The sequence below is a fragment of the Perissodus microlepis genome, chromosome 19 (genome assembly GCF_051167445.1).
Source record: "Perissodus microlepis isolate ML-2025 ecotype Zambia chromosome 19, ASM5116744v1, whole genome shotgun sequence".
In the NCBI taxonomy this organism is placed as follows: Eukaryota; Metazoa; Chordata; class Actinopteri; order Cichliformes; family Cichlidae; genus Perissodus; species Perissodus microlepis.
In genome coordinates, this window is record NC_140479.1 from 13,109,882 (window position 1) to 13,137,689 (window position 27,808).

The 27,808-nt window shown below is 38.6% G+C and overlaps 1 protein-coding gene across 4 annotated transcripts in view; it reads right to left on the reverse strand.

The window, feature by feature from the left end:
• Positions 1 to 27,808, reverse strand: part of alk (ALK receptor tyrosine kinase) — a 419,315-nt gene that overhangs the window by 154,268 nt on the left and 237,239 nt on the right. For all 4 annotated transcript variants that reach the window (XM_084914796.1, XM_084914794.1, XM_084914793.1 and 1 more), the window contains exon 4: positions 14,288 to 14,492. In XM_084914796.1, the coding sequence (XP_084770922.1) occupies positions 14,288 to 14,492 (205 nt within the window). The remainder of the gene's footprint in view (positions 1 to 14,287; positions 14,493 to 27,808) is intronic.

The window sequence follows — 27,808 nt, forward strand, 5'->3', positions numbered from 1 at the left end:
ACACTGTATGCATACACCTGAGAAAAGTGCTCTTCTCAAAACAAGCCCACAAGGAGATGAGGGCAAACAAGGAGAAGACACACTATCTCTATCTCAGCATTTTCTTTGATGCAAAACAGGAAGAGGCTTTCGTGATTTAGGTGCTAAGCTTTAGTTAATGTCTGGGCTTGAAATTTCTTGCCAAAGGTAAAACGGAAATTCAGTATTGGCATGAAAACTAGGCCACTTATCCTTTCTTTTTCCTTTTTCCACCAAATATCACCTTCTCCTGCTATTATGAAAGGGTGTCAGAAATGTACAAGACAACTTTGGGAAAATATGATTAGAGATTCTTAGATAAGACAGAAGGTCTGTGAGCACAGTGGGAAGAGCTGGGAATAAAACCTATAGCTCATTATGTAACCTGCCTGCAGAGAAGAAGGGGAAAATATAAAAAGTGTGCATGAGAGCGAGAAAATTGTAAAGTATGCAGGCTGACGATGACAAGACATAACTCATCTGTGGATAGACTCCTTTTTTTTCTTTTCACGAGTGCATATATGAGCCTGAAATGTTTCATTTCTAAAGCTTTTGATGAAGTCCCACCAGAAACTGCCAAGAAAACACTACAAAGGCTCCATGATGAAATTTGTTGAGACGGAGGAAAAAGTATGTAGATGACACTAGAAGATAAAAATTGCAAAAACTGTGTAGCAAAATGTTTTAAAGATCCCTCAATAAATTCCCCCCAATTTAGTTGGATATTTATATAAACCTGACTTTACTTTATTACTGTATTCTTTTATTTTCCTAGGTACAACACTGGCACCGTGTGTGTTCACAGGTCATGCTCAACATTCAAACTTAAATAGATAAAATAAATAACAAAGAAATGTTGGAATTATGTAAAGGAACAATAATACAAAGGAATAATATAAAAGTGGCCGCAAATATCTATAGAAAAAAATTATATATTGTATTTTTATTTTTTATATTCCCTTTTCTTTGTCAAATCCACTGAAAGGACATTTTAGTATGAAGCTAAAGGAGTGGTGGGAATGGCAGACACAGAGAGGTAGAATGTTTTAGTCGGTGAAAATAATTCCACCACCTCCTTTTTCGGGAAATTGGTATAAAAGCCACCAAGAACAGTTGTGTGGCTGTTGCTATAACATGTCTCATTTACATTTGAAACAGGAGAAAAAAGCAAAGAAGGCTATCAGGAAGACAGAGAAAGACAGGGAAAGAGTATGTCAAGACACAAAAATGTATTACTTTCAATTCCCTCTTAGTGCTGCTGCCTGAGAACTCACTCACAATGCAAAGCTTCTCCTCTTTTCTTTGATTCGGTAGTGTTCATGGCTCCATTTATCAAGGCTTCTATGGCTAAAAACTGCAGAACTAATACACATCCACTTTGCCAACTGCGTTGATGTGACATAGAGAAGTGTATCACGAAAAAATCTTGTATAATGTGCAGTACAATATAATGGTCTTTGCAGCCACTGAAAGTAATTTGTTTTTGTGTAGCATCTTTTATTTAAAATAGGTCAGTTTTGTCTGTAAATTAGCTGCTGAATAGACCTGGGGTTCTCAAACATTTTGGCACTGGGCACCCATTACAGGGAAGACAATTTTCTTCTAATAACTTCTAATAGTCCTAATGATTTAGCTAGTTTTGGATCAGCTATCCTTTGACTGGTTCAAATATTTCTCCTTGCTTACTACCCAACTAGCTGGCTAATAATCCACATGGTCCAAGAGCATGAGCATGTTATTATCTAAGGGAAATGGGAGATTTAAAAAAAAGGATGCAATGAAAGATGTGATGTGTCACCATCATACAGTACAGTCACACCAGGTAAAACAATGTTTTAAGACTGCAATGTGACCAACTGTGTTGCCTTTGAAATGGTTGCTTCAAAAATGGGGACCAGGTACCCAATTACTTATAGCCAGCTGCTTTTGCAAAGTGACTTTGGTGCATCAAGGCGGTGATAAAATTGCATTAAGTGTCAGTCTGCTGCTAGTCGCTACAAGTTTGGTAATAAATGGGGTCAAGTCAGCAACGGCAAGCAGTCTGTAATAATTAAATTAAAAACACAATTAACGTACAGAAATTCTCATTAGGTACTTAAATTCCTGACAAAATTTAAAGCAGAAATTCACATAGTAACATCATTTCTGGAAGATGTATTTGGTATAGGAATATAACCTGATAAAACTAGTAGTGCACGAGTTGAATCAAGTCCAGTACTGCAAAGAGACACTCATAGTTGAGTTTCACTCATCAGTGCAGACTGAGTCAGACAGATTGCAATCTGCTGGAAGCTTGACTGACTTTGTAAAGTAGATAGCAATTATTTGCAAACTTTCAACAGTTTAAGTTGGACCACAGCTATTCTGAGACAGACTGTCTCCCACCAGGCGACCTGTGAAAACATCCTGCGATCAGCCATAGGTTGAGGGTGTTGTACGCTCAACCTCTTGGTGACCAGTTGCTGGAGTACTACATAGCGTTTCACCAGTTCCAAATAAACTTGAAGCATCCCAGCAAAACCCGATTGATTGCCAGCAGTATTAGTCAGTAAAATTTGAATTCATTTGAGCTGTAACTCTTAGAAAAGAACCACTGACACTAATACCTGAACTTAGATTCTAAAATGAAGTAGTTCACTCAGGTATTGTGAAAATGTTCACTCTTAAAAGGCATCAAGAACTCAGACTAAAACAGTCTAATTTGTACTTTGTTGGCTTTTTAATAACACTATAATAATAATAATAATAATCGATTGGATTTATATAGCGCTTTTCAAGGCACCCAAAGCGCTTTACAATGCCACTATTCATTCACTCTCACATTCACACACTGGTGGAGGCAAGCTACAGTTGTAGCCACAGTTGCCCTGGGGCAGACTGTGGCTGACAGAAGCGAGGCTGCCATATCGCGCCATCTGGCCAACACCAGTAGGCAGTAGGGTAAAGTGTCCTTCCGGTTACAGATGCGCTTCCCAACCCCCTGAGCCACGGTCACCCCATTACTAACGACCATTGCCATTATTTAATCTACAGTTTACCTGTGTATAATCATACCAGACCTGTTTACAACTACCAAGTTTATCAGGTGTATAAAACTGCTTCATGATAATTTTACATGCTGTTTACAAACGTCCATGTATAGCTGTAAACCTGCCGTCATTCAGCTGCACTGTAAACTGCTGCTTACTGATGGAAGTTCCACTGTTCATCATATGGATTGTATGGCATCATGTGGATCACTATACACTGTCTGATGCTAAGATCAAAGTTACTTCAAAGCTAGTGATTTTACATAGAGAGGCAGTCCACTGGCTGGAAAACAGTAGAGTTTTATGTTGCAGTACACATGTCCAGCAGGATATCACAAACCATATGGCAGATTATGGCTCCATCGATGACCTTGAGACATTATGTACAATTGGTGCATAATGTCTCGAGGTACATATTAGTCCAAAAGTTCAAAATCATAGCTCTAAGCTGCCTTCTCCTCTTCTCCAAACGATCTTTAACAATTGTAACCTTCCCACTGGCAGAACTCCCAGATCCACAGCTATGAAGATCCCATCAGCTGTGGCCTTGCGGCAACTACAGTCCGGGACCTGGAGGTTAGCATTTTGTGATCACTAAGTGGAGGAGTGGAGATTCCTGCCAGGCACAGATACACTGCTTTGCCAGAGAGAGGGCTTCGAGGTTACCCATCTCTCCCACTCTAGTTTAGCTTCACTCATTGAAGGACCCAGAAACATGGCTGTAAGAGACTCTTTGTGGGGTGGATGTGTCACGATTGCAGTACAGAGTTTTTACTGTACAGCAGAAACATGACACTGTAAAATATAAATATAAAAGGGTGCCAAGATCATTGCACAAAAACACTGTGAGGCTACAGAAGAGAACTGATGATGCACAATTACTTTTCTATATTATTTATTTCTTTTGAAACCACTGGTAATAAGTGAGCTGAGATAAAACCTAAAAGCTTGAAAAATCGAAACATTAATTATTCACCAAAGTGTCTTTATTAAATCAAAAGGGTATTAATCTATCAAACTCAAATGAAACCTGCTTAATGCACTTTGGACAACAATCCATGCCCCTTTGAAAATTATGATTAAAAAAGCAGTACAAGTAACTATACACTAACAGTTGTCATGACTACGCTTTTGTATTATCACTACTGAGAGTTAAAATATATTTTCTTCATTCTAACTTAATATGCAGTTTATATTGATTTCTTTATTTTACAAGTTAAGTAATGCAGCAGTTGGCAATAATTCAACTCGCTAAGTGTATCCACTGCAAAGACAGACACATATGATGTCAGTGTTGTGGCTGCTTCTTATTTCATTTATGGGAATGTAAATTGAATAATTAAGTTAGTCGCAAGAATAATCCCTTTCACTTACAGGGATTCAAGCTGGTTCAATTTGACATAAAAATACAGTTATGCCTTTGATTCCAGCCAGCTGTCTCTGCTGTGTGGGAACACTTTGATCAATTATAACCATGGAAACTCTTAATTGTACATACAGATTGCATCAACTGGTAATGCTCACATTGTGTCTACAGTTTGAGTAACATGGCAGCAGTGCAGCAACAGCAGCCTCTGCATTCGATGTCTCTATAGATGATGTGTTTAAAGACAGTACTGCATATACTAGTGAATGAAATCCTGCCACTCTGTTTGATGCTGATGGCTTCGTAGAGATATGGACAAGGTGATATCCCCCGACATCCACAGCAACATTAGACAGATAGTGATAAAGTCCACATCAGGAGAAGGACTGTAGTAAGTCACATGTTTGTCAGCCTGGAGTCTGTGGTTTGCATCATGTCTGAGCACTTTCTGTTTAACACTTTTGGTTTGTTTTCATTCAATTTATCATTCTTTTAAATGGTAAGTACAGGGTTGGCAGGAAATAATTCTTTTTGAGTTAAAAAAAAAAAAAAAAAACCCCTTTGAAATCAGAAAAGGGCACTGATATTGCTGCATGGAGTAAATCTTGCTTTCCAGCAGTGACAATATCAAAATGTTCAATGCATAACCTCACACAATTTCAACAGCCTGTAGAGGACTTTTCTGCTTTATTGTCCAGTTTAAATAGTTATCAGAACTCAAATATAACACTAAATATCTGCATCTTCATCTTATTGATGTAGAAACCGAAGCTGTTCCATTACTGATGACATTCAGTAATCTGTAGATTTTTCAGTTTCAAAATGTGCAACATTACTTAATTATAACATGACTGAAGTGGGGTCATGACTGACGTACAGTACTGTTCTGCAAAAGTATTGAGTGATTTCTTATTTCTATTCATTTTGTTATGAAAATGGACCAGCTTATTGAAAACGTTTGCAAACATACATGGAAATTAATATATATAAGGCAAAAACTGAGTTTGTACAATTCTAATAACCTTGAAAGTCAATATGTAGTATATCGAGGTCTGGGCCATGTGGAAGGCTAATCCATGGACGATAGTGTTCCATTGTGACTTTTTTTCTCCTGGTATGCTTTTACTGCATTGGCAATGTGTTTAGGATCATTTCCATGCTAAAACATGAGGCTGGAACGTTCCAGATGGTACTGCACGGTGGATCGAAACCTGATGGTACTTTACTTGATGGTACATGTTCACAGTTTCATCAATTTGACTAAATCCCCTACACCACTGGATGAAATGCAGCCCCAAACCATGACAGACCCTCCACTGTGTTTTACAGATGGCTGTAGACACTAACTGAACTAAAACTTCTCATCATTTCTTAAGACATATCATTACTTCTTTGCAACAGCCTCCCTTCCATTGAGACTCTTTGTGATAAGGCCTTTCAGTAATTTGCATCTATCAGGTCCCATGCCAGGTATTTGCTGGATTTGTTCATATTTCTCAAGGAGATGACTTTTAGTTCTTTTAGATTTAGATAAGCCTCCTTTGTCCTCAATTTGTCCAGTTCCATCAGAGTTTTTAAATGACACAATGCACACCATAGTTCTTTGGGAATCAGCTTATTGGTGCATAGATTCAACTAAAGAAATGGGAATAAATTATGTTTTTTTTAATCCGATACCTAACCATACTAATAAAGTGCTGAAAGATCAAATTTGAAATCAGTTCTTTGCTGACTTGTCTGTTACATGCAGACTCAACACCGGTTCCGCCATCAGAATTAGGGGCCTTTTTTTATGTTTGAATGATAAAAAAAATCCTCTAAATACAGCCAGAGTGGACTGGACTGAAAATGAGTGAAAAAGAAGCCAATGTCCGAAGGAAAACTTTAAATACCCTTCAGAAAACCTGGAGAACAACTGCTCAAGACTGCTTTAAAAACAGGTCAGTCTCCTTGGAAACAAAGATAAAGAAGTGCCTATATAAAGAAATGAGGGGTAGCTCAAGACTTTTGTCCAGATCAATGTGTCGACGAAAAAGGATTCTTTCAAACGCTACTGCTGTAATAAACGTTAACATCCTACCTTATGTATGAGGAATGATTATATTATATAGCACTCCCCATAATATTCCTATTGTACATCAAAATTACCATTAACATTTGCCTCCTTTGATGCTTCCTTCCCCCACATTACATTACCTATCAATCACTTTTATGATGATCCTACTTTACTGCGGTGATTTAACCTATATCAACCATTTTTCCACACTGTCCTGCCCTATCCTCCTTTCATTAAGCAAGATATTAATGCACCTGCAATTGAGGCCACTGGGTACTTGTAGTGATAATGCAATGTAAGAGATTGGTACAGGGAGTGCAGAATTATTAGGCAAGTTGTATTTTTGAGGAATAATTTTATTATTGAACAACAGCCATGTTCTCAATGAACCCAAAAAACTCATTAATATCAAAGCTGAATGTTTTTGGAAGTAGTTTTTAGTTTGTTTTTAGTTTTAGCTATTTTAGGGGGATATCTGTGTGTGCAGGTGACTATTACTGTGCATAATTATTAGGCAACTTAACAAAAAACAAATATATACCCATTTCAATTATTTATTTTTACCAGTGAAACCAATATAACATCTCCACATTCACAAATATACATTTCTGACATTCAAAAACAAAACAAAAACAAATCAGCGACCAATATAGCCACCTTTCTTTGCCATCCATGGATTCTGTCAGTGTTTTGATCTGTTCACCATCAACATTGCGTGCAGCAGCAACCACAGCCTCCCAGACACTGTTCAGAGAGGTGTACTGTTGTCCCTCCTTGTAAATCTCACATTTGATGATGGACCACAGGTTCTCAATGGGGTTCAGATCAGGTGAACAAGGAGGCCATGTCATTAGTTTTTCTTCTTTTATACCCTTTCTTGCCAGCCACGCTGTGGAGTACTTGGACGCGTGTGATGGAGCATTGTCCTGCATGAAAATCATGTTTTTCTTGAAGGATGCAGACTTCTTCCTGTACCACTGCTTGAAGAAGGTGTCTTCCAGAAACTGGCAGTAGGACTGGGAGTTGAGCTTGACTCCATCCTCAACCCGAAAAGGCCCCACAAGCTCATCTTTGATGATACCAGCCCAAACCAGTACTCCACCTCCACCTTGCTGGCATCTGAGTCGGACTGGAGCTCTCTGCCCTTTACCAATCCAGCCACGGGCCCATCCATCTGGCCCATCAAGACTCACTCTCATTTCATCAGTCCATAAAACCTTAGAAAAATCAGTCTTGAGATATTTCTTGGCCCAGTCTTGACGTTTCAGCTTGTGTGTCTTGTTCAGTGGTGGTCGTCTTTCAGCCTTTCTTACCTTGGCCATGTCTCTGAGTATTGCACACCTTGTGCTTTTGGGCACTCCAGTGATGTTGCAGCTCTGAAATATGGCCAAACTGGTGGCAAGTGGCATCTTGGCAGCTGCACGCTTGACTTTTCTCAGTTCATGGGCAGTTATTTTGCGCCTTGGTTTTTCCACACGCTTCTTGCGACCCTGTTGACTATTTTGAATGAAACGCTTGGTTGTTCGATGATCACGCTTCAGAAGCTTTGCAATTTTGAGACTGCTGCATCCCTCTGCAAGATATTTCACTATTTTTGACTTTTCTGAGCCCGTCAAGTCCTTCTTTTGACCCATTTTGCCAAAGGAAAGGACGTTGCCTAATAATTATGCACACCTGATATAGGGTGTTGATGTCATTAGACCACACCCCTTCTCATTACAGCGATGCACATCACCTAATATGCTTAATTGGTAGTAGGCTTTCGAGCCTATACAGCTTGGAGTAAGACAACATGCATGAAGAGGATGAAGTGGACAAAATACTCATTTGCCTAATAATTCTGCACTCCCTGTATACACACGGCCCTTTACTTGCTGGCATGTGCAAAGACTGTACTCCTACAGAGTTCATGTGGAGAAACACATCAACATGAGGACATTACAGTCTGAATAAATATTGGCCAGAAAACACACATCCTGTAGCTCTCATATACATGAAGACAGCTGTTCTGGAACTGATGCTGTGAAAATGCAATGTTAAGAAATCTGAGGCAGGAGGTTGATGGAAACCATAAAAAACTATAACTTTATAATTCCACTTACATACTAGTGAGAAAAAAAATCTTTCCGACCTACCAGTCACTCAGAAAACTGCCACCCATGTTCTCTTCTGTGTGCTTTGTTCCTTCATCGTTGTTTTATTTTATGTCCTTTCAGTTAGCCAAATGTTCACTTTATTCAATTAATCAGAAAAAGGACCTATTTTCACATTGCATCACCATTGGTGCACAGCGTCAACATGATGTTGGCAACCTTGTTTTTGTATAAGAATATAACCAGAATACAGCCAGATAGCAGCCATTTAAGTGGATTCCTCTCTTGCAAAGACAATCATTGCAGATGAATTGGGCTCATCAGTGCAGGCTGACTCAGATTTATTGCAATGTCTTAGAAATCTATCTGCATTTATAAAGTAGACAGCAATTATTTGCAAACCTTCATCAATCTGTTTGGTAAGTTTAGGCTGTCTCTTTCCCTTACTTTGTTGTCACTCAGTGTTTGCAAAAATACACCTCAGTCAACAGTGCTGCGCTGTTCCATCAGTGTTTCACAATTAGCGCTAAACTGGATAAAGAGTGCTACAGTAATTACGTGCAAAAAGCCCTCCGACCCACGGTAACGACTTATTTGGCTCTTTCTCTTAAGGTGGTTAATTTTTCATTCTTCCATAATTGGCATACTTTTTTCATTTTTTCTACAAAAAAATGTCCATACATTTATTTTTACACTGCGAAACAAACTTGAAGTGTATAAAGTATTATACAAAAAGATTTCATTTTCAAAGATTTCATGTGCTTGGACAACACCATCAGATGTGATGCAACATTAATGAAACTCAGACGGTCAAGCAGCTTTCAGGACTTTCAAAGCAAGCACTCTCTCCTTGGGTGAAGGCTGGAGCTGGAGTGTGATTGTGTTGGAGTTTGTCACAGCAACAAAATATTGCTACATGCAGAAGTTGCATAAGCTTAAAAATTTATTCTTTTATCCTTTAGTTTGAAACATCAAATGACTAATTAATTGAGAAAAATGCTGACTGCACAGTGTAAGGACTATCTACTTGTTATGTGTGATATTATTAATTTCTAGGTCCCAATTTTTCAGAAATAAAAGTGTAGTTTTGGAGGGTCAGTGAAGTTATGTTATGTTATTTTAATGATTTGGCCTTTTATGGCATTTGTGAAGCTCTAAACGATGTTGGATAAGGGTTTAATTGTTCTTTAAAGAAGTACACGGGAAGGATCAGTTAATCACATGACAAGAATAAGATACTGGATACAGAACAAAGTCACAGCCAGTGTCTCAAGTGACACCGTGCATAACACATGGCTATTCATTATGATGTTGCTGCATGGCCTGAATTTGTTTTTCCTCCCCAAAAAGCACGATCCTGAGCACAATCTCCACAATCAAATTTTAGTTGTTCTGAAGCATTAATACTAGTGTGTAGAACACTATGAACCCCAGGGGTTTGAATTTACACTGAAAACTGAAACTAAGTTTAGAGACAAGAAACTAGCATGGACATGGACAGTGACATTTTTTGCCTCAGTCCTTGAACACTTATTTTGAAATCAAACAATGGAGGTTAAAGTCTATATAAAGTCCTGGCTTCAGTATGAGCATGTTAATATAGTTAATAATATATAGAAAGTTCATGGGCAGGACAGAGCAGGCACACTTTGCTCCCCCTCTTGTGTTTAGATGTTGCACCATCACGTATTATTTATATTTTCACCAGTTGTTTTTTTGTTGTTGAGAATTTTAATTGTCATTTTTTTATTATAGTTTCTCAACAGTACTTGTTTGTTTTAATTTGTTTACTGGTTTCCGTGCACTCTTTATTTAAGATTTTTCTAAAAAAAAATTAATAATAAAGCATTTTCCATTCAATGATAAACTTTATCCTATTTATGTCCTGGTTTTAATTATTTAATAATAAAAAAAGGAAACATCACAAAAAACACTTAAGGTCATGAAAAGTAATTGAGATTTAGCAATACAATGACGCATCCACCTTATTTATTGAAAAGTATTAGTATCGCTATCGCGATACTGGCCCATATTTACTTGGTATCGGATCGATACCCAAATATGCAGTATCGCACACCACTACCTTCAGATCTTGTTTGCTGTATCTTTGTTTGACTGGGTCAGCCAAACAAAGATATGATATACATCTGAAAAGCGATATCACTGCTTTCACTGTTTGTTTACAATCACTCATTCTGCTGAATCTCTCTCACTATATATGTATATATATATATATATATATATATATATATATATATGCTGAGACAATCCAGCACATAACAGCAGGGTGCAAGATGCTAGCAGGCAAGGCATACATGGAATGGGACACGCCCTTAAGGGTGGTGGAGAATGACCGAGCTAAGATCCTGTGGGACTTCCAGATACAGATGGACAAAATGGTGGTGGCTAACCAACCGGACATAGTGGTGGCAGAAAAAACAACAGAAGAAGACGGCCGTAGCCTTACCATGCATGGAGGGTTTCACCCCAAGTCCAGTACCCTGAGGCTGTACGCTAAGCGGAAGGAAGGGGGCCGGGGACTGGTAAGTGTCAGCACCACAGTCCAGGATGAGACAAGGAACATCCACGAATACAGCACGAAGATGGCCCCAACTGACAGTGTGCTCAGTGAATACCTCAGGCAGCAGAAACCCAAGAAAGTGGAGGAAGGCGAGGAACCATCATGGAAGGACAGGCCCCTGAGCGGTATGTACCACCGGCAGATAGAGAAGGTGGCTGATATCCAGAAATCCTACCAGTGGCTGGACAAAGCTGGACTGAAAGACAGCACGGAAGCATTAATCATGGCAGCACAGGAACAAGCACTAAGCACAAGATCCATTGAGGCTGGGGTCTATCACACCAGGCAAGACCCCAGGTGCAGGCTGTGTAAAGATGCTCCAGAGACAATCCAGCACATAACAGCAGGGTGCAAGATGCTAGCAGGCAAGGCATACATGGAACGCCATAACCAAGTGGCCGGCATAGTGTACAGGAACATCTGTGCCGAGTATAACCTGGAAGTCCCGGGGTCAAAATGGGAGATGCCCCCAAGGGTGATGGAGAATGACCAAGCTAAGATCCTGTGGGACTTCCAGATACAGACGGACAAAATGGTGGTGGCTAACCAACCGGACATAGTGGTGGTAGACAAACAGAAGAAGACGGCTGTAGTGATCGATGTAGCGGTTCCGAATGACAGCAACATCAGGAAGAAGGAACACGAGAAGCTCGAGAAATACCAAGGGCTCAGAGAAGATGTGGAGGGTGAAGGTGACGGTGGTCCCAGTGGTAATCGGAGCAGTAGGTGCAGTGACTCCCAAGCTAGGCGAGTGGCTCCAGCAGATCCCAGGAACAACAGCGGAGATCTCTGTCCAGAAGAGCGCAGTCCTGGGAACAGCTAAGATACTGCGCAGGATCCTCAAGCTCCCAGGCCTCTGGTAGAGGACCCGAGCTTGAAGGATTGACCGCCCACAGGGGCGAGTGGGGAATTTTATTCATATATATATATACATATATATATGTATGCATGCTATTTCATGCCCAAATTAGCATGGAAATAATTACTTTTGAAGCCTTGGAATTTAGGATGAGATGGACATTAGTACATTCATTTTTGTTTCTTTTTTCCCTGTATGTTAAACCTGCATTTTAATGTAGAATCCATTATTGTATTCTGAGCTGAATGTCTCCAGCTTCAGGGAAATGTAAAAAATGAATAAAAAATGAATAATGAAGCCTAATAAGATTCAAGCTACCTTGGAGTTAGAAAGACCCTGGTAAATGACTAATGTGTACAGGGATTTTTTTTTGTTTCCTACTTGACTAACCTTGTGCTAAATGCCCAACCAAATTGGGCAAACATGTCAAAACACAGCATTAAAATTCAAAGGCAAAGGCACAGATTTGCAATTAGTAACCTGACTGACTCTTCCGATGTTTGTGGGTGGCTCTTCTTGCTTTGTTTTAACCCTCTCTCTTTTTTTTTTTATAATAAGAGAGTCTTCCCATCAGAGCAGAAATGTGGGGAGTTTAGCTGAGCGAGTCTACGATGGCAGGGATGGTGTGGGAGGATGGCAGTCTCTGACTACAAATGAGAGCGCACACAATGCACAGCCTAATCTGTCACACATGTAATGAGCACATCCCTGCTTTGCTCCCTTAAGGACACACACACACATGTTAATGCACACTCCCATTCACGTGCAGCCAAAGCTGGAGGGATGCATATAGCATGATATTCATATGATCCCAGTCCCCTTAAGAGATTAGACACACAAGCACCAAGAAACCACTTCATAGAGGCAAGGTGAGCTCAGCTCTTTGTATTACCACATCCTACAGACACTTTCCCTAAAAAGAACAGATATGTTAATAAAGCCACCCATGGATATGACCACACATACTAAGTATTAAGTGGTGAAGCGGGTATTGTTATGGCCTCTGTCGCCCTGTTGCTCTCAGTGTGAAACGCAGATCTCAGAAAAGCCTTCATTGAAAAGGCAGCGTGAGAGGGCCACAGACCTGGTGTTAATTAAGGATTACTCGCACCATAAGATAATACTAACGCATTAACTTTGACTGCTGCAAAAGTAAATTACACATGGTAGTAACAAACTGCACTGCAAAAAACAGTTCTTAAAAACTAGAAGAAGAAGAAAAGAAAGAAGAAAATTATCTGTAACAGGAAAAATCCAAGTCTTGATCTCTTGACCAGAGTGATCACTGTGTACCATGCTTTCTCACAGTTAAATGCAATGTTGCCAGGCCCATTTGAAAATGTGGGCCTGTGATGGTTCACTTACACTCATCCATTGTTTACAATGTATTTGAAGAAATGTTAATGTTACAAGGCATTTGTGCCTACTGTGAGTACAAATATGTGCTGTGAAATATACCCAGCATTCATCGCGGTTATGATACTTGTGAAAAATGTAATGAAGACAAACTCTGAATGGTTTCCATTCACAAATCTTTAGTTTTACAAAGATCATAAAGTGACTCTAAACATCACTACGTACTGTCACTGTAGCAGTAACCCACTGCACTAATGGTGTCACATCTTTACTAGGCCTACATGCAGATAAATAAAATGCAGCATTAACCAAGCAACTGTAAATATAATGGAACAAACTCAAGGTTAACACAGCATAATATCAAATTTAAAACTCTTGCTATTATACATAAACCTGGTAAATATATCCCTCTCGCCTGCTCTAACATTGTGCTTAAAACAAAGAAATGCAGTTGTACTGCCTAACCTTCCTTTGATAAAATGGACCAATATTCAGTTTAAATACACTAAAGTACCAGGGGGAATTTCACTTTTCTATATAACTGGTCAGATTATCACATTTGTTTTTTTTTCATTAAGGTGTATCTTGTTTACATGTGAAAGGGTAATATGCTAGAAAAGAGAAAAACATCAACAAAGCAGTTTTGTACCTGTCAGTGCTGAAACAGCAAGCGCAACAAGTTCTAAATCTTATAAATGAATAAACAATCTTTAAATCTTTAAAATAAGTAAATGATGTCAGATGTCAGACAAAAAACAAGCACACATTGTCTTGAATGAAGATATTTCATCTCAGCTTTTTGAACTCCACAGTAAAACACATTTTGGTGGTTTCTAATTCCCTCAAATCATCAACAAAAATTTAATTAACCACAGAGAAAAGAATCCTAACACTTCTGCCCAATTGTAGTTGTATAGAAATGGGCTTACCCTGTGATGCGCGGGAGAGTGTCGGTGGAGAAGAGGGAGAGAGGGGACTTGTCTCGCATTATAAGCCAAACAGTGTACTGCCCACTTTGCCTGGGGTGGAAGAACACAGCCATGTCCAGGCTACAAGGACCTTGTCCCCCCCATAGCCAAGGACTGAGCACCCAGGGGCCTCCAAACGCTGAACCGTTCACCCAGAGAAACTCACCTGAGGGAGAGAGGAAAAGCAAACAAGTGTAAAACCAAGACTAGAGATTGACTAAATGCATGAGTACAAAAGCTTGAAAACGATATGGAATCTTGCATGCATGATATGATGTTGTAGCATGTATCGAGATGATTTATGGGAAGTAGAACGAGATAGTTTTAAGGCCACATCTGAGTCTAGCCCTTGAAGAAAATTAATAAAATAAAGTTGCTTTGAAAATAAGCTGTCAGTGACACCCTGTGCACAAAAAAGTCAAGCAGGGGGGAAAAGGAAAAAAAATCAAAGAGATTTTTTTATAGCTTTGATATTCCATTTCACTTTCTATTAAGCTCACTCAAGGAAGAAGTTGATCAGAAGCACAACGTTCGGTATCTGTGTGTGTGTGTGTGGCAAAGCGGCACAAAGAAACTCAACTTAAAAGGAAGAAAATCCATTTTTAACAGGCTCAGTTAAGTAAAGTATTGTTAATGAGGAGATTATTAAGAAAATTCAAACCAAAAATTTTAAATAAGAAGGAATAACTGATTTTCTGTTGTTCACACAAAGTATTCAAAGTCAATTTGCCTTTATTTAGCTGTTTATTCTGTTTGGTGTATCAGGAAGAGTTGCAGAAATACATCTGGATTTTTTTTTTTAAAAGTACTGTAGTATGTGCCCTTCATTTTATTTATTTTTTATTGTTTCATTATCTAGGTAGTACTTCAATCCCTAGATAATGGCACTAGTTGCTTCCCAGGGTTATTGAAACATGCTTCTCCAACGGGGTCACATGTGTCTCTCTGCGTTGGTTAGACACTGAACTTAAACAGCTTTTTGCTATTAGTCATCTACAGGGTGGGCCATTTATATGGATACACCGTAATAACATGGGAATGGTTGGTGATATTAAAGTCCTGTTTGTGGCACATTAGTATATGTGAGGGGGCAAACTCCTCAAGATGGGTGGTGACCATGGTGGCCATTTAGAAGTCGGCCATCTTGGATACAACTTTTGTTTTTTCAATAGGAAGAGGGCCATGTGACACATCAAACTTATTGGTAATGTCACAAGAAAAACAATGGTGTGCTTGGTTTCAACGTAACTTTATTATTTCATGAGTTATTTACAAGTTTCTCACCACTTATAAAATGTGTTCAAAGTGCTGCCCATTGTGTTGGATTGTCAATGCAACCCTCTTCTCCCGCTCTTCACACACTGATAGCAACACCGCAGGAGAAATGCCAGCACAGGCATCCAGTATCCGTAGTTTCAGGTGCTGCACATCTCGTATCTTCACACCATAGACAATTGCCTTCAGATGACCCCAAAGATAAAAGTCTAAGGGGGTCAGATCGGGAGACCTTGGGGGCCATTCAACTGGCCCACGACGACCAATCCACTTTCCAGGAAACTGTTCATCTAGGAATGCTCGGACCTGGCACCCATAATGTGGTTGTGCACCATCTTGCTGGAAAAACTCAGGGAACGTGCCAGCTTCAGTGCATAAAGAGGGAAACACATCATCATGTAGCAATTTCAAATATCCAGTGTCCTTGAGGTTTCCATTGATGAAGAACGGACCCACTATCGTTGTACCCCATAAACCACACCAAACCATCACTTTTGTTGTTCCAACAGTCTTGGAGGGATCAATCCAATGTGGGTTAGTGTCAGACCAATAGCGGTGGTTTTGTTTGTTAAGTTCACCATTCACATAAAAGTTTGCCTCATCACTGAACAAAATCTTCTGCGTGAACTGAGGGTCCTGTTCCAGTTTTTGTTTTGCCCATTCTGCAAATTCTGTGCGCCGATCTGGGTCATCCTCGTTGAGATGCTGCAGTAGCTGGAGTTTGTAAGGGTGCCATTAGTGAGTAGCTAATATCCGCCGAAGGGATGTCCGACTAATGCCACTCTCCAGTGACATGCGGCGAGTGCTACGCTGTGGGCTCTTGCTGAATGAAGCTAGGACAGCCACTGATGTTTCTTCATTAGTGACAGTTTTCTTGCATCCACATTTTGACAAATCCAACACTGAACCAGTTTCACGAAACTTAGCAAGCAGTTTGCTAACTGTAGCATGGGAGATGGGTGGTCTCGTAGGGTGTCTTGCATTGAAATCTGCTGCAATGACCCGGTTACTGCGTTCACCAGATATCAACACAATTTCAATCCGCTTCTCACGTGTTAACCTCTTCGACATGTCAATGGCTGTGAACAAAGAGAAACTTGTAAATAACTCATGACAGAATAAAGTTACATTGAAACCAAGCACACCATTGTTTTTCTTGTGACATTACCAATAAGTTTGATGTGTCACATGGCCCTCTTCCTATTGAAAAAACAAAAGTTGTATCCAAGATGGCCGACTTCTAAATGGCCACCATGGTCACCACCCATCTTGAGGAGTTTGCCCCCTCACATATACTAATGTGCCACAAACAGGACTTTAATATCACCAACCATTCCCATGTTATTACGGTGTATCCATATAAATGGCCCACCCTGTACACAGTTTTTGCATTGGAACACATTAACAGAACAGATGTTTCTTAAAATCTTTAAAAGTGATTTCAAAGCCTAAATCTAGTTTATTTAGTCTTAACTAAGTGACAAATGGTACAAACTGTATGAATCTGCAATTAGGTGGCACCCAAACATCTGATGCCACAAGTCAAGATGTTTCTAGTTTGCTTTTGTTTGTCTGTTTGGATTGTTTGGATTCAACAATAAATATGATCTCCTTCCATCATCTACTCATGTATCCATCCAAAGCATTTCCCTTTGTAAATCTGGTGTGATGGCTTACTCTAAAAAAGGTTTTTAAAAAACCTTGGAAACCTTCATTTCACACGGAGAGAGTCTATCTTCACTAGAAGCTTTTACGTAGTAATTTATCCTCACTAAAATAATGCTGCTTAGCCAGCAATGTTCTGCTGGAACCTTGAGGCACAGCCACATTTATAGCAGGTGAACAATGGCTGTAGTTGAATAAGTCTCTGGTGAGTCAGTCCAATCCACCCCAGTGCCATCCCAACGCTGCTTTATTGGGAGGATGCAAGTCAAGGGAATCAAACGTTTTGTAGAAAGCAGGGAAAACGGGCACAAACATGCTACAATTTGGCTGCTGACATAGAAATAGTGGAGAAGCTGAAATATTTCTAAACCCTCAAACTTTGTATTTCTGGTATTAATGGCGGATACTTTTTCAAAGCTTTTTCTGTCCTTCTCAGCAAGGGAATAATTCTACTTTATGTTTATTAGAGAGGTCATAGTGGGTGGTGGTAGTGCCTACAGAATTATCCTTCTCTGATAACAAATGCCTTCCCCTATCCCACGGGGCTGTTGAAAAAAACTGGATAATTTGAAGGCCTTCACATTGGAGTGCTCCAGTTAAGCCTCATTTGCTCTCTTTCCACATTTGAATGCTTCTTACACAGAGGGTCCAGACAATTTGGCAAGGACAGTATGAATGCTTACAACAAGTTTCAGGCAATGTGGACTGAATGCATTTTCTACACACCCAACAGCAATCTGATATAAAGGTTTTAAGACTTAGCCTGGAAGGGTTTTGGGCCCGAAGGCAGGAAACTATTAACTCTCCTTTCCCAGTTCTAATAAGATGGAGAAATACCTGCTTGGGAGCAATTACTGGCAGGGCACAAATTATAATGGCAAAGTGCAAAGCAAAGACTGTAATTCAGTTAGTAGAGTTCAGCTTTAGCTTTACCCCTAAATACTGCTGCCTAGCAGAGTTTGATAGTCTTATTTAATGCATCACAATATCCGCTTCCTCTGACTGTCTTCCCAAATTTGCATAGTGCAACATCATCATTGACGGGGTATTAAGCAGATGGGATCACTCAACTGTTTATATTGAGAAAAAAAATCATTAAAACATCACAAGACAAAGCATTAGGCAAGATTTGTGTTTGTTTGTTACATATGTTGTTCCACTGCTGGATGCTAATATTTAAAATGAGCAGGGTGAAAAAAATGCCTGGATCCATGAATATAAATCATGCAAAGCTAATCTAGTATGTCCAAGACTAGAAATCCTGTGTTTGTAAATTAGCATAATTAGCATTATATGCTCTTTAAATCAGCAGCAATTGCATGTTTAAACATGGAGCAGTGAACACAGCTCTTATTTGGCCTGACAATGTTAAATCATAACAAAGATAAAGTTAGTTCTCTTGAAAGATAACCTGCAATTATAAAATAAGAACTGTGATCCAACGGTCCTTTTACCCTGTTTGTTTTTCTTTCAGTATATTTCATAATTAAATTGCGTACTGACGGCCCGAGAGCTGCTTGAGGCATCATAAACAAACATACTGATGTGATTGTTGTGCATTCAATGTTGTCAGCTTCGGGGTAGAAAACTTGTTATTAAGTCTTTTTAAAAACACAAATTATCAACTGCAGCATGTATGCTTTTATCTGTTAGTAGCTAATAGGTATAGGAATATATCCAAGATCAAGCTATGACACTAGAAACTTGCTTTATTTATTTATTTTTTAATCAAAGTTGTACTTTTTGTACTGTTTTCTTATCCACAATCGTAATAATTTTGCATGTAAACACGCTTTAAAAATGTAAACTATTCCTCATTAGAATTTTATTCATCTAGGAGAGTCCAAGAATAAAATATATATGTCAAAATCTAACATTTAAGACTTCATGAAAATGAAAATTATAATAACTTTATGAAAATTACAACTTTTCTCAAGAGCTATTCATAATGGAAAAACAACCCTCATTCCTAAAACAACTGAAAGACTCTATAACTAGAAAGAACTCTTCAGTAACCACCAATCTATACACTTTGATTTTAACCCACACTACCACTAGTACTCTACTTGACCTATTATTCTTTGCAAATGGAGTTTCTTGTAGGCAATTTCTTATTTATCCGTGAAGCTCAACCTCAGTGACACCAGCTCAATCTGCAGTGCCTCTAAACTGGTACTTGATTGCTGCCCCTGCAATGAGGAAGACAAGCCCCAAAACACAGAAGCAAGAAACATTTCAATCCAAAGTGAAAGTTCTATTCTGTATCATTGAATCAAGCTGGTAAACAATTTTCTCCCTCTCTCTCTCTGTGCAGTTACCGATTCAATCAACGGAGGCTCTTGTTGACATAGCATACCAAATCCAACTGTTGGAGAGAACAGAATTCCCTCAGATAATAAAATTGCAGCTAAAGGCCTGAGAGAAGGAGGAAAACAAACAATTCAGATTGTATTCTCTGCCAAATCCTCTTATAACATAATGCATTTACCCAGGGCCAGCACAGGATTTCTGGGGTCCCAACAATTTGACTGACAAACATTTTAATTTACAACCCATTCATCTGATCAACACGGTGACACAGCTTCCACAGTAGCAAAATGGTGTTAAAGTATGTTCTGCATGCTGATAAAAAGCTATCTTGTGATATTGTATTGTTGGTGGTTTCTTGAATAAAACCGTTTACCGCAGCAGTGATTTCAAATTTAAATCTGGTGTGCTGTTATGGTGAAAGGGGACGACATCAGTAAAATTGCAATCAGGGACTGGTGACTCACTGAGATGGCATGTGTATTGTGTTGGGTTTCTGAGAACATCAAGACAATATCTTCTCATTTCTCCACCATATTATTATCTTTAAATGTACTATAAGACAATATCCTGCAGTCCAGTGCCACAAACATTCCAGTCTTGTAATGGTGAAGAACCTGTCTAAAAACTTCAGCATTCAAATCTGGATCTGGATGAAACACAGGAATACAAAAGTTAATCTTTCTAAGTTGGGCCAAGCCCCACTTCTAGTATAATGACATGTAAATCCACTCAAACAGCCTGAGTAATCTAGCTACCAAGCAAACCAGACTAATCACATAACCTCCTCCTTCCCCCAGGCAAAACTGCTTTTTAGTAATCATCATGAACCACTATAGAAAGTGTAAAAAGATGAATCACTCTCTGTTTTTTCTTCAGGGATTCGGAAGAAGAAGCAAGAAAAAGAAGATTTTTAAACATTATTTTGGGACAAACGCAAAAAAGAAACCCCACTCATACTGTGATTTCCATTGATTTTTAATTTCACCACTAAAAGTTGACTTTGTTTGGTGGTTGAATAAAAGTGTACTCTAGAGCATTTTCTGGTTATAGCGTGAAAGAGTTATTAAACATGTGAGTGGAATTATATGTCTATACAGTGTCTGTTTGTCTTTGTCAACTAAATGTTAATCATACTGATTTTATTGTAGGTTACCTTATAGTGCACATAACACCAATAGCTCTCTGCTCTCTTATGCAGAAACATCCCAATTGCACTTAAAGCTTTCACTGTCTTTAAAAACAGTGCTGTTTCTGGACTGCACAGAGCTCGCATGTATGACAGACAGATTTTAATGCAAAACTGGACCAAAAATATTCAATAATGAATGATTAATAATACGACTAACCGGATGAAGACCTAATGCTTTAAAACACCAAGTGTGGGAGTACAAAGCAAACCACAGTTTTGTTTTGATTTTTTTTCCTGGGCTACATGGTTTAAAAAGGAAATGGCTTATTGTGACTATGCAACAGAGGCTGATATGGAGGGGGTGTACAGGGGCATGCAGAAAAGATGCCAATGGAATAACACGGATAGAAAACACTTGCAATTCAATTTGAGTGACTTTATTCTTATTTCAAAATGTGCGTTTGTGTGTTTTTCTTTAACAAAGTTAAAGAAAGGGTGACCCCTCGTCTGGGGATCCTCTGCCCTTCCCATGAGGGTGGCACGGATGCCCCTCCGGTGGCCCTCCTTGGGCTCTCGCACTCTGGGGCCTCTGGATGTCTGGGGCCTGGATCTCCTCCATGCCTGCTTTATGCCCTGGGGGACCGGGCTATGGCTCTCTACATCCTCTTGCAGACCATTACATGGGGAAACCATTTGAATACAAGCACGCTGATCCACACAGGTGTGCACACGGGTGTTCACTGTTCGTAGACTTAAATCACACCTTTCTTGGCTGCTACTTCAAAGCACATTGTGCGCTGTCTGTCCTGCGTGCTGCACAACAACATTCAATGTTTAATATTTACTGCTGTTTACACTTAGCTAGATTAATGCGATGGTGTTGTGTTTAGTATGTTGCTTTGTTTTTTTTTGCTTGTTTTCTATTCTTTTTCTCCCAACAGGTGATCCAGGAGATTTTTTTTTTCCCTTTCTCACTGTCCCTCTCCCCTTCTGTTTTTCTTTTCCTTCCTCTTTCTTTCTCCCTTTCCTATCCCTCACTCATGTCTGTCCCGTCTGTAACAACTGAAAATAAAATAAAATAATAAAAACAAAGGTCGATCAAATGGACCAATACGGCAATGCCATGATGATCCATTTGGCAAAATAAATCCATTGGGTATCCTTGTTGGTCTTCAGACAACAATTCTGACGGCTAAAGAACCAAATGGGACAGGCAAAAAAACAAAAAAAAACAAAAACCCATTGCATTTGTTCATTACTCCAGTTTGCTGGGTGGCAAACCCTAACTCCTCTGCCCTCTAAGCTACAACTAAAACATAAAAAGTTCAGATAAGCAGTATTTATAAAGATCATCATGAGAGTGTGAAAAGGTAGATGGGATGTGAGACAGGACACAGTTTTTTTTAGATGTAAATTTTGTTAACTGTATTAGCTTCTCATTTTCTTTAGGCTTCCTTCCTTTTTGTAAAACAGGGTTATGTGTAATAACAATTTGTGTTGTAACACTGGTCAGGATCACTACAGTCGAAAGAACGCTGCTGTTTCTCCAGTAAATTCTATTTGGCACCAGGACTCTAGTTTTGGGACCTCCCCACACATACATGGAAAGGAGTATGGAGAGCTGCAGCTCTGGGTCTCAAGACCCAGACCAAGCACAGTAGACTCCAGTGACAACTGGTATGACATTGATTTAGTCAGAAACAGCATTAAAGAAGGAGGTGAGGTGGAGGTGGGTTGCAAAGCAGCTAACAAATGTGCAGACAGGCTCGAGTAGCTTAAAAATAGCACAAACTGGATGTGTAAAGTGTTGGCTGAGCCATTAGCTGATGTGAGCTGACACTCAGATGAGCTGATCTGCCAAGATTGCAGCTGAGCTTGATTTGTTGCCTGCTGGAACAGTGTGTTGAATTATTGGTGAAAGCTATCAGAAGTGCAGGACAATTAAACAAACACACACACAAAAAAATCAATATAGACAAAGTGATTTATTTCTACACCAGAACTGACTGTTCTGTTGACCAGCTGATCTTATTTGTTGGAACCAATTTGTACTAGAATGCAGTGCATTCACAAAATACCTCACTTTCATAGGCAGAACAAAATATTTCCCCACACCAAGGCAAAAATACCTTGAACACAGTAACATAATGACTGACATACAGGTCATTTTAAACATATAAATATTAAAATATTGCAAATTGAATCCTCAAACATATTGTAATGCTTTTGAGAAGTAAAAACATTTATTTATTTAAAAAAATGTATTTTCTAAAATACATCTTATTATATTATATATATTAGTAATCATAATAACACAACATAATAATCACAATCACAGTCTAACTCTGCAGAATGTCAGCGAAATTGTTATTTTGGCTGCAAAAGCAATCAAGGAGATAACAGCTGATCACCTTTAATTTATAACAACAAAATTAGTCTTTGGAGAATTAATGGGAAAAACAGCCCTCAAACTTTTGACAGAACACAGAAACTGGAAGAAGACCTCATTAACCACTGGAAACAAACATCCTTTGATCATCATAGTCAAGTGCCATGGTTTTGTCTTTTACTTTGTCATGCATATTTCAACATGATTTCCCTATAAAAATGACATACAGAGTAAAATGTAAGAAGGAAATTATTAAGCACATGTGGCTTTTTATCCCATAAATCTTTAATACCCTTCAAATAATCCAATATCTACTTGTAAACACGATACATATTTAACAAGTTTAATACAGTATTTTCTGTGTGTTCTGTTCACTCTTTTAAGCCCACCTCACGTATTCAAGTTGTTTTAATCATCTTTGACTGAATGCAGTAATTTAATTTTGGTAAGGATTTTCACAGCATTCAAACGTGATATTTTACTTAAGCAGAGGTTATTAGGCTCCAGTTTTTGGAGTGCTATAGTTATTACCAGGAACTCTGACTTCTTTATTATTTCAAGTTGATTTATTTTAATTTCAAGGCACTCAACCACACTGAAAATAGTAAATTGATTGATTTACTTTGCATCATTAATTAATTAAGCAATTAATTAATTAATTAATTAATTAATTCAGAACTGGAAGATTTGATGTTGACAATGCAACAATAACAATGCAAAATTAATATATCTTGCATTTTGGTGTTTGGCAGAGTTTTGCTACTGGAAACGTGGATTATCAATCTAAATTTTTAGGATTCACCACTATGCACAAAAAGGCCTCTAAAAATAATCAAGAAAAGCAAGATTAAAAAAGTTAATTCTGAATATGAAATTATTATTCTTAAGAGGGATCACTCTATAACCTGATAGTGCTGTGATGGAGACATTTTAGGGTTTTGTCTAGTGGCAAGGCTCGTTTTATTCTTGATTGCATTTTAGTTACCATAATGTCTGCTGTCCAAGTAAAAGTCAATCTTTAAGGAGTGTTTGATTTAATGAGACTAATACATTAAACAGAACAATAAAATGGCCTCATAAATCTTAACAATACTGGTGTCAGAGTCACCGCTATCCTCTAAATGTTCATTTACAATTACATCAATTTATTTATTGTTATTAATACCAGCTAACCTTCAATGTCTATAAATCCGTGTACTAATCATTGCACTAGTCATTGTCACTACTCCACTTAAAAGGTATTTGCTATTGTAGCGGGTCCACTAATCATTTCAAACTGTATTTCATATTTTTAAATATCCACAAAGCATTTAAAGACAGTAAGATGTACACGTATACAAAAAAAGAAACATAGTTCACGTGGTGCATGATAAATAACCTTTGCTAAGGCAAAAATTAGACAGCCAAACATCATCTTAATTTTTATCTAAAGCAAATCTGTCTAAACACTGTGAAATTTGAAGGAAATTAAGAAATGTAACAGGTCAACCTCAAAGACACACCTGTTTAAAAGTAATTTTCACAGCAGGGACTTTTAAATGGCCCATTAGTTGAGATATAAAAAAACAAACTTTCTACTTGCAAGTATTCAGAAGTACAGCATAAACATCTTTCTGTTCCTTAAAAAGCCAAACAAACAAACCAAAAACCTCAACAAAAAACATGAAGCAGGAGTTTTTTTTTTTTTTTTTTTTGCAGTGGGGAAGGATTTTATTTGAAGAAAAACACTTAAAAGGGAAGTCAAAAGCATAAGTGGGGAAACCAATCAAAGCACAGTGTGTTACCAAATCATAGCCTTAATGCTTCTGTTTTATTTTTTAATTTTTTTAAATTTTTTTATGATTTGCAAGCATGTTTTATTAACAGTAGAACATAAAAAAATATCAAATGTTTGAACTGAGAAAATGTCTCATTTTAAAACAAAAATAAGCTCATTTTGAATGTGACTGGCAACAACATGTATTTTTTTTTTTTTTTACTTTTTTAATTTCACCTGTTGAGAATGAAAAAAGAAAACAAGCAGAAGAAAACGAGAGCAATAGAATTAACAACATCACAATGATATATGGGAATATAGCAGTAAATACTAAATGTTAAACATTATTGTGCAGCACGTAAGATCGACAGCGCACAGTGTGCTTTGAGGTAAGAGCCAAAAAGGGTGTCGTTTGTGTGTGTGAACACCCGTGTTGTTTTTAAAAGGTTCCTTCATGTAATGATCTGCTAGAGTGTGTGGGGAGCCACAGCCCCATCCACCAGGGCATGAAGCAGGTATGGAGGAGATCAAAACTCCAGACATCCAGAGGCCCCCAGAACACAAGATACCAAGGAAGACCAACAGAGGGGCAACCGTGCCACTATCCCAGAAAGAGCTGACGAGAGTCCCAGATGAGGGCTCACTCAGCAGCCGCGGAGCAGAAGCCGGGGGGGTTGCAGTGACGTGGCCCGAGCAAGCCCCAGGCTCCAGGCCCCGATAAGCAGCCACCAAGGAGTGAGCCGGTGTGTACCTGGACGCCCATCCCCGGACACAAAGAACCACCAACACACCGATGTCTGAGGGCGTCTGCCACTGGTAGGGGAAGTGGTGGGGGGAGATAGGCCTCCATACGCCTATGTAGCAGGATTTTTAATGTAGGTAGTCCAAAATGAAAGATGTGTCTCATTAACGATAGCATGAAATGCTGTGAATGTAAACCTTTGATTAAAACAATGCATAGTTCAGGTGTCAAACACTAATCTTGGGCACCTCGCTGCATTAAAATAAGAACCGTGTAGACTTCAGTAAGTAAATAAATACAAATACAATAAATACAAATATATTTATGTATCTTTGAACCCACAAATTGATATAACGCTGCAATACTTCGGTTAGAAATGTGATATTTGTGATACCTCAGCATCAAAGAAAAAGTACCTCAATGTAGAGCAAACCCCAGCCTCTTACACTGATAAAATTTGATTAACACCTGCCACGTCACTTTTCACATCACCTTTGTTGATGACACCTCCAGCAGCCAGTACAAAACACGTTAATCACAAAACTTGGAAGATTTGGCAGGTGAAGATTTGATCAATTAAATCAGAAATGCGCAAAATAATAAATATTTCCATTGTTGTTGCTACAACAAGGGCTCAATTCAACCTCAATCTGTTTACAAAATTAGTTTCCCCTTGGGCAAGTCAAATTCTATAACACCTGCATTACACTACTTTTATATACATTTTATATCTCTGATGATATGCTGAAGGTTCTTATACTGATAAAGCCACTCATACAATCCTTAGCAATGACTTCTGGAAGATAATCATGCTAAGTAATGAAACTGTATAACACTGACAAAAGTACATCGCATGCTCTCTACAACCACAGTAAACAACAAGTAAATGCAATTAGTTGGGTAGGGAGCTACTATTGAATACACCACTGTTTGGCATGTAACCATTTAACTGTGCTTAATGCAAATCGAAGGTAAAAGTGAATGTTAAGGCAACAAATAACTTTAAAGAGACAGTAAATTATCCCAATAAAATAGATGGCTGTTGACTGATTGCATAATTCAATCTCCAAACCTTTGACCGTTTTACTTTGCGTTACCAAGGATAACATGATACCACCCAGTGAGAGAGCAGAGCTGAATCTTCCACAAGAGCTTTAACCATAGCCACAGGTTTTAGTATTTTTTAGCCAAGACTTCCAGGCACAAAGCAGGTTCTCAAAGCTAATTTGAAAATGCAGGATGCAATTCCAAAAATCCATCTTCATGTAATAACACTGAACTTTTCATGGATTGTAGAAGTTGAGAGAATAGAATTGACGGTTATGATCTTCTGAGATTTGCAGTTTTCTGAGCACAACAGCAAACATCTTACAGCTGCCTTAATAATATTTGCGGTGAATTATTACCAGTGTTGCTAATAATGGAATGAGCACCACAGAGACAATGAAACTGAAATAAGGAGCAGCAGGTCAGAGAGTGAACTGGGTACAGATGTTATGTCACCATGGTAACCAGGGGTGATCCTAGGTTTGAACTTTTTTTTTTGGGGGGGGGGGGGGCTCAGCTTATTTGCAAACCACCTCAGTTCAATTGGATACACATCACAATGTTACCTTCAAAAGCAATGTAATTAGCTGGATGAGCTATTGTAGTGTCTAAGAATAATTTAGAGTGAATGATCAGAGATTTCAATCATTTTAGGGTGGAGCCTTTAGTTATCAAACCCAAAGCAAAGGCTCGGTCATTAAAGAAGCAAACAACTATTTGTAGCAAAACAGATAAGATGAGAAACATGCATAACATTATTTTAGTCTCTTAACCACACAGACGCAGTTCACCCAATCATCAAGCACTTAAAGTAGTATTATTCAGCACAGACACAGGAAAATCAGACCTGTACATACAGTACAAACCTTCCCTTTATTATGCAGATTTAGCACAGAGCAACATGTACCCCACTTTTGCGAGTGGAGAACAGGTTTGTAGTCCATCACTTTCATATTTAGAGCGGTATGAATTGTGTAATATGCTACCATTCATATCAATATTTTCTGTTTAGAATGTCCCCTATAATTTTTTGAGTGTGCAAGTGGAAAGGGCAGAGAATCCATGAAATACATAAAAAATGTGGGTAAAACAGAAGCTACAGCTTTATCATTTTTGGTGAATTTGACTACATGTTCACTCCACCTGTTTCTTTTTGCTGTCTTTAACCT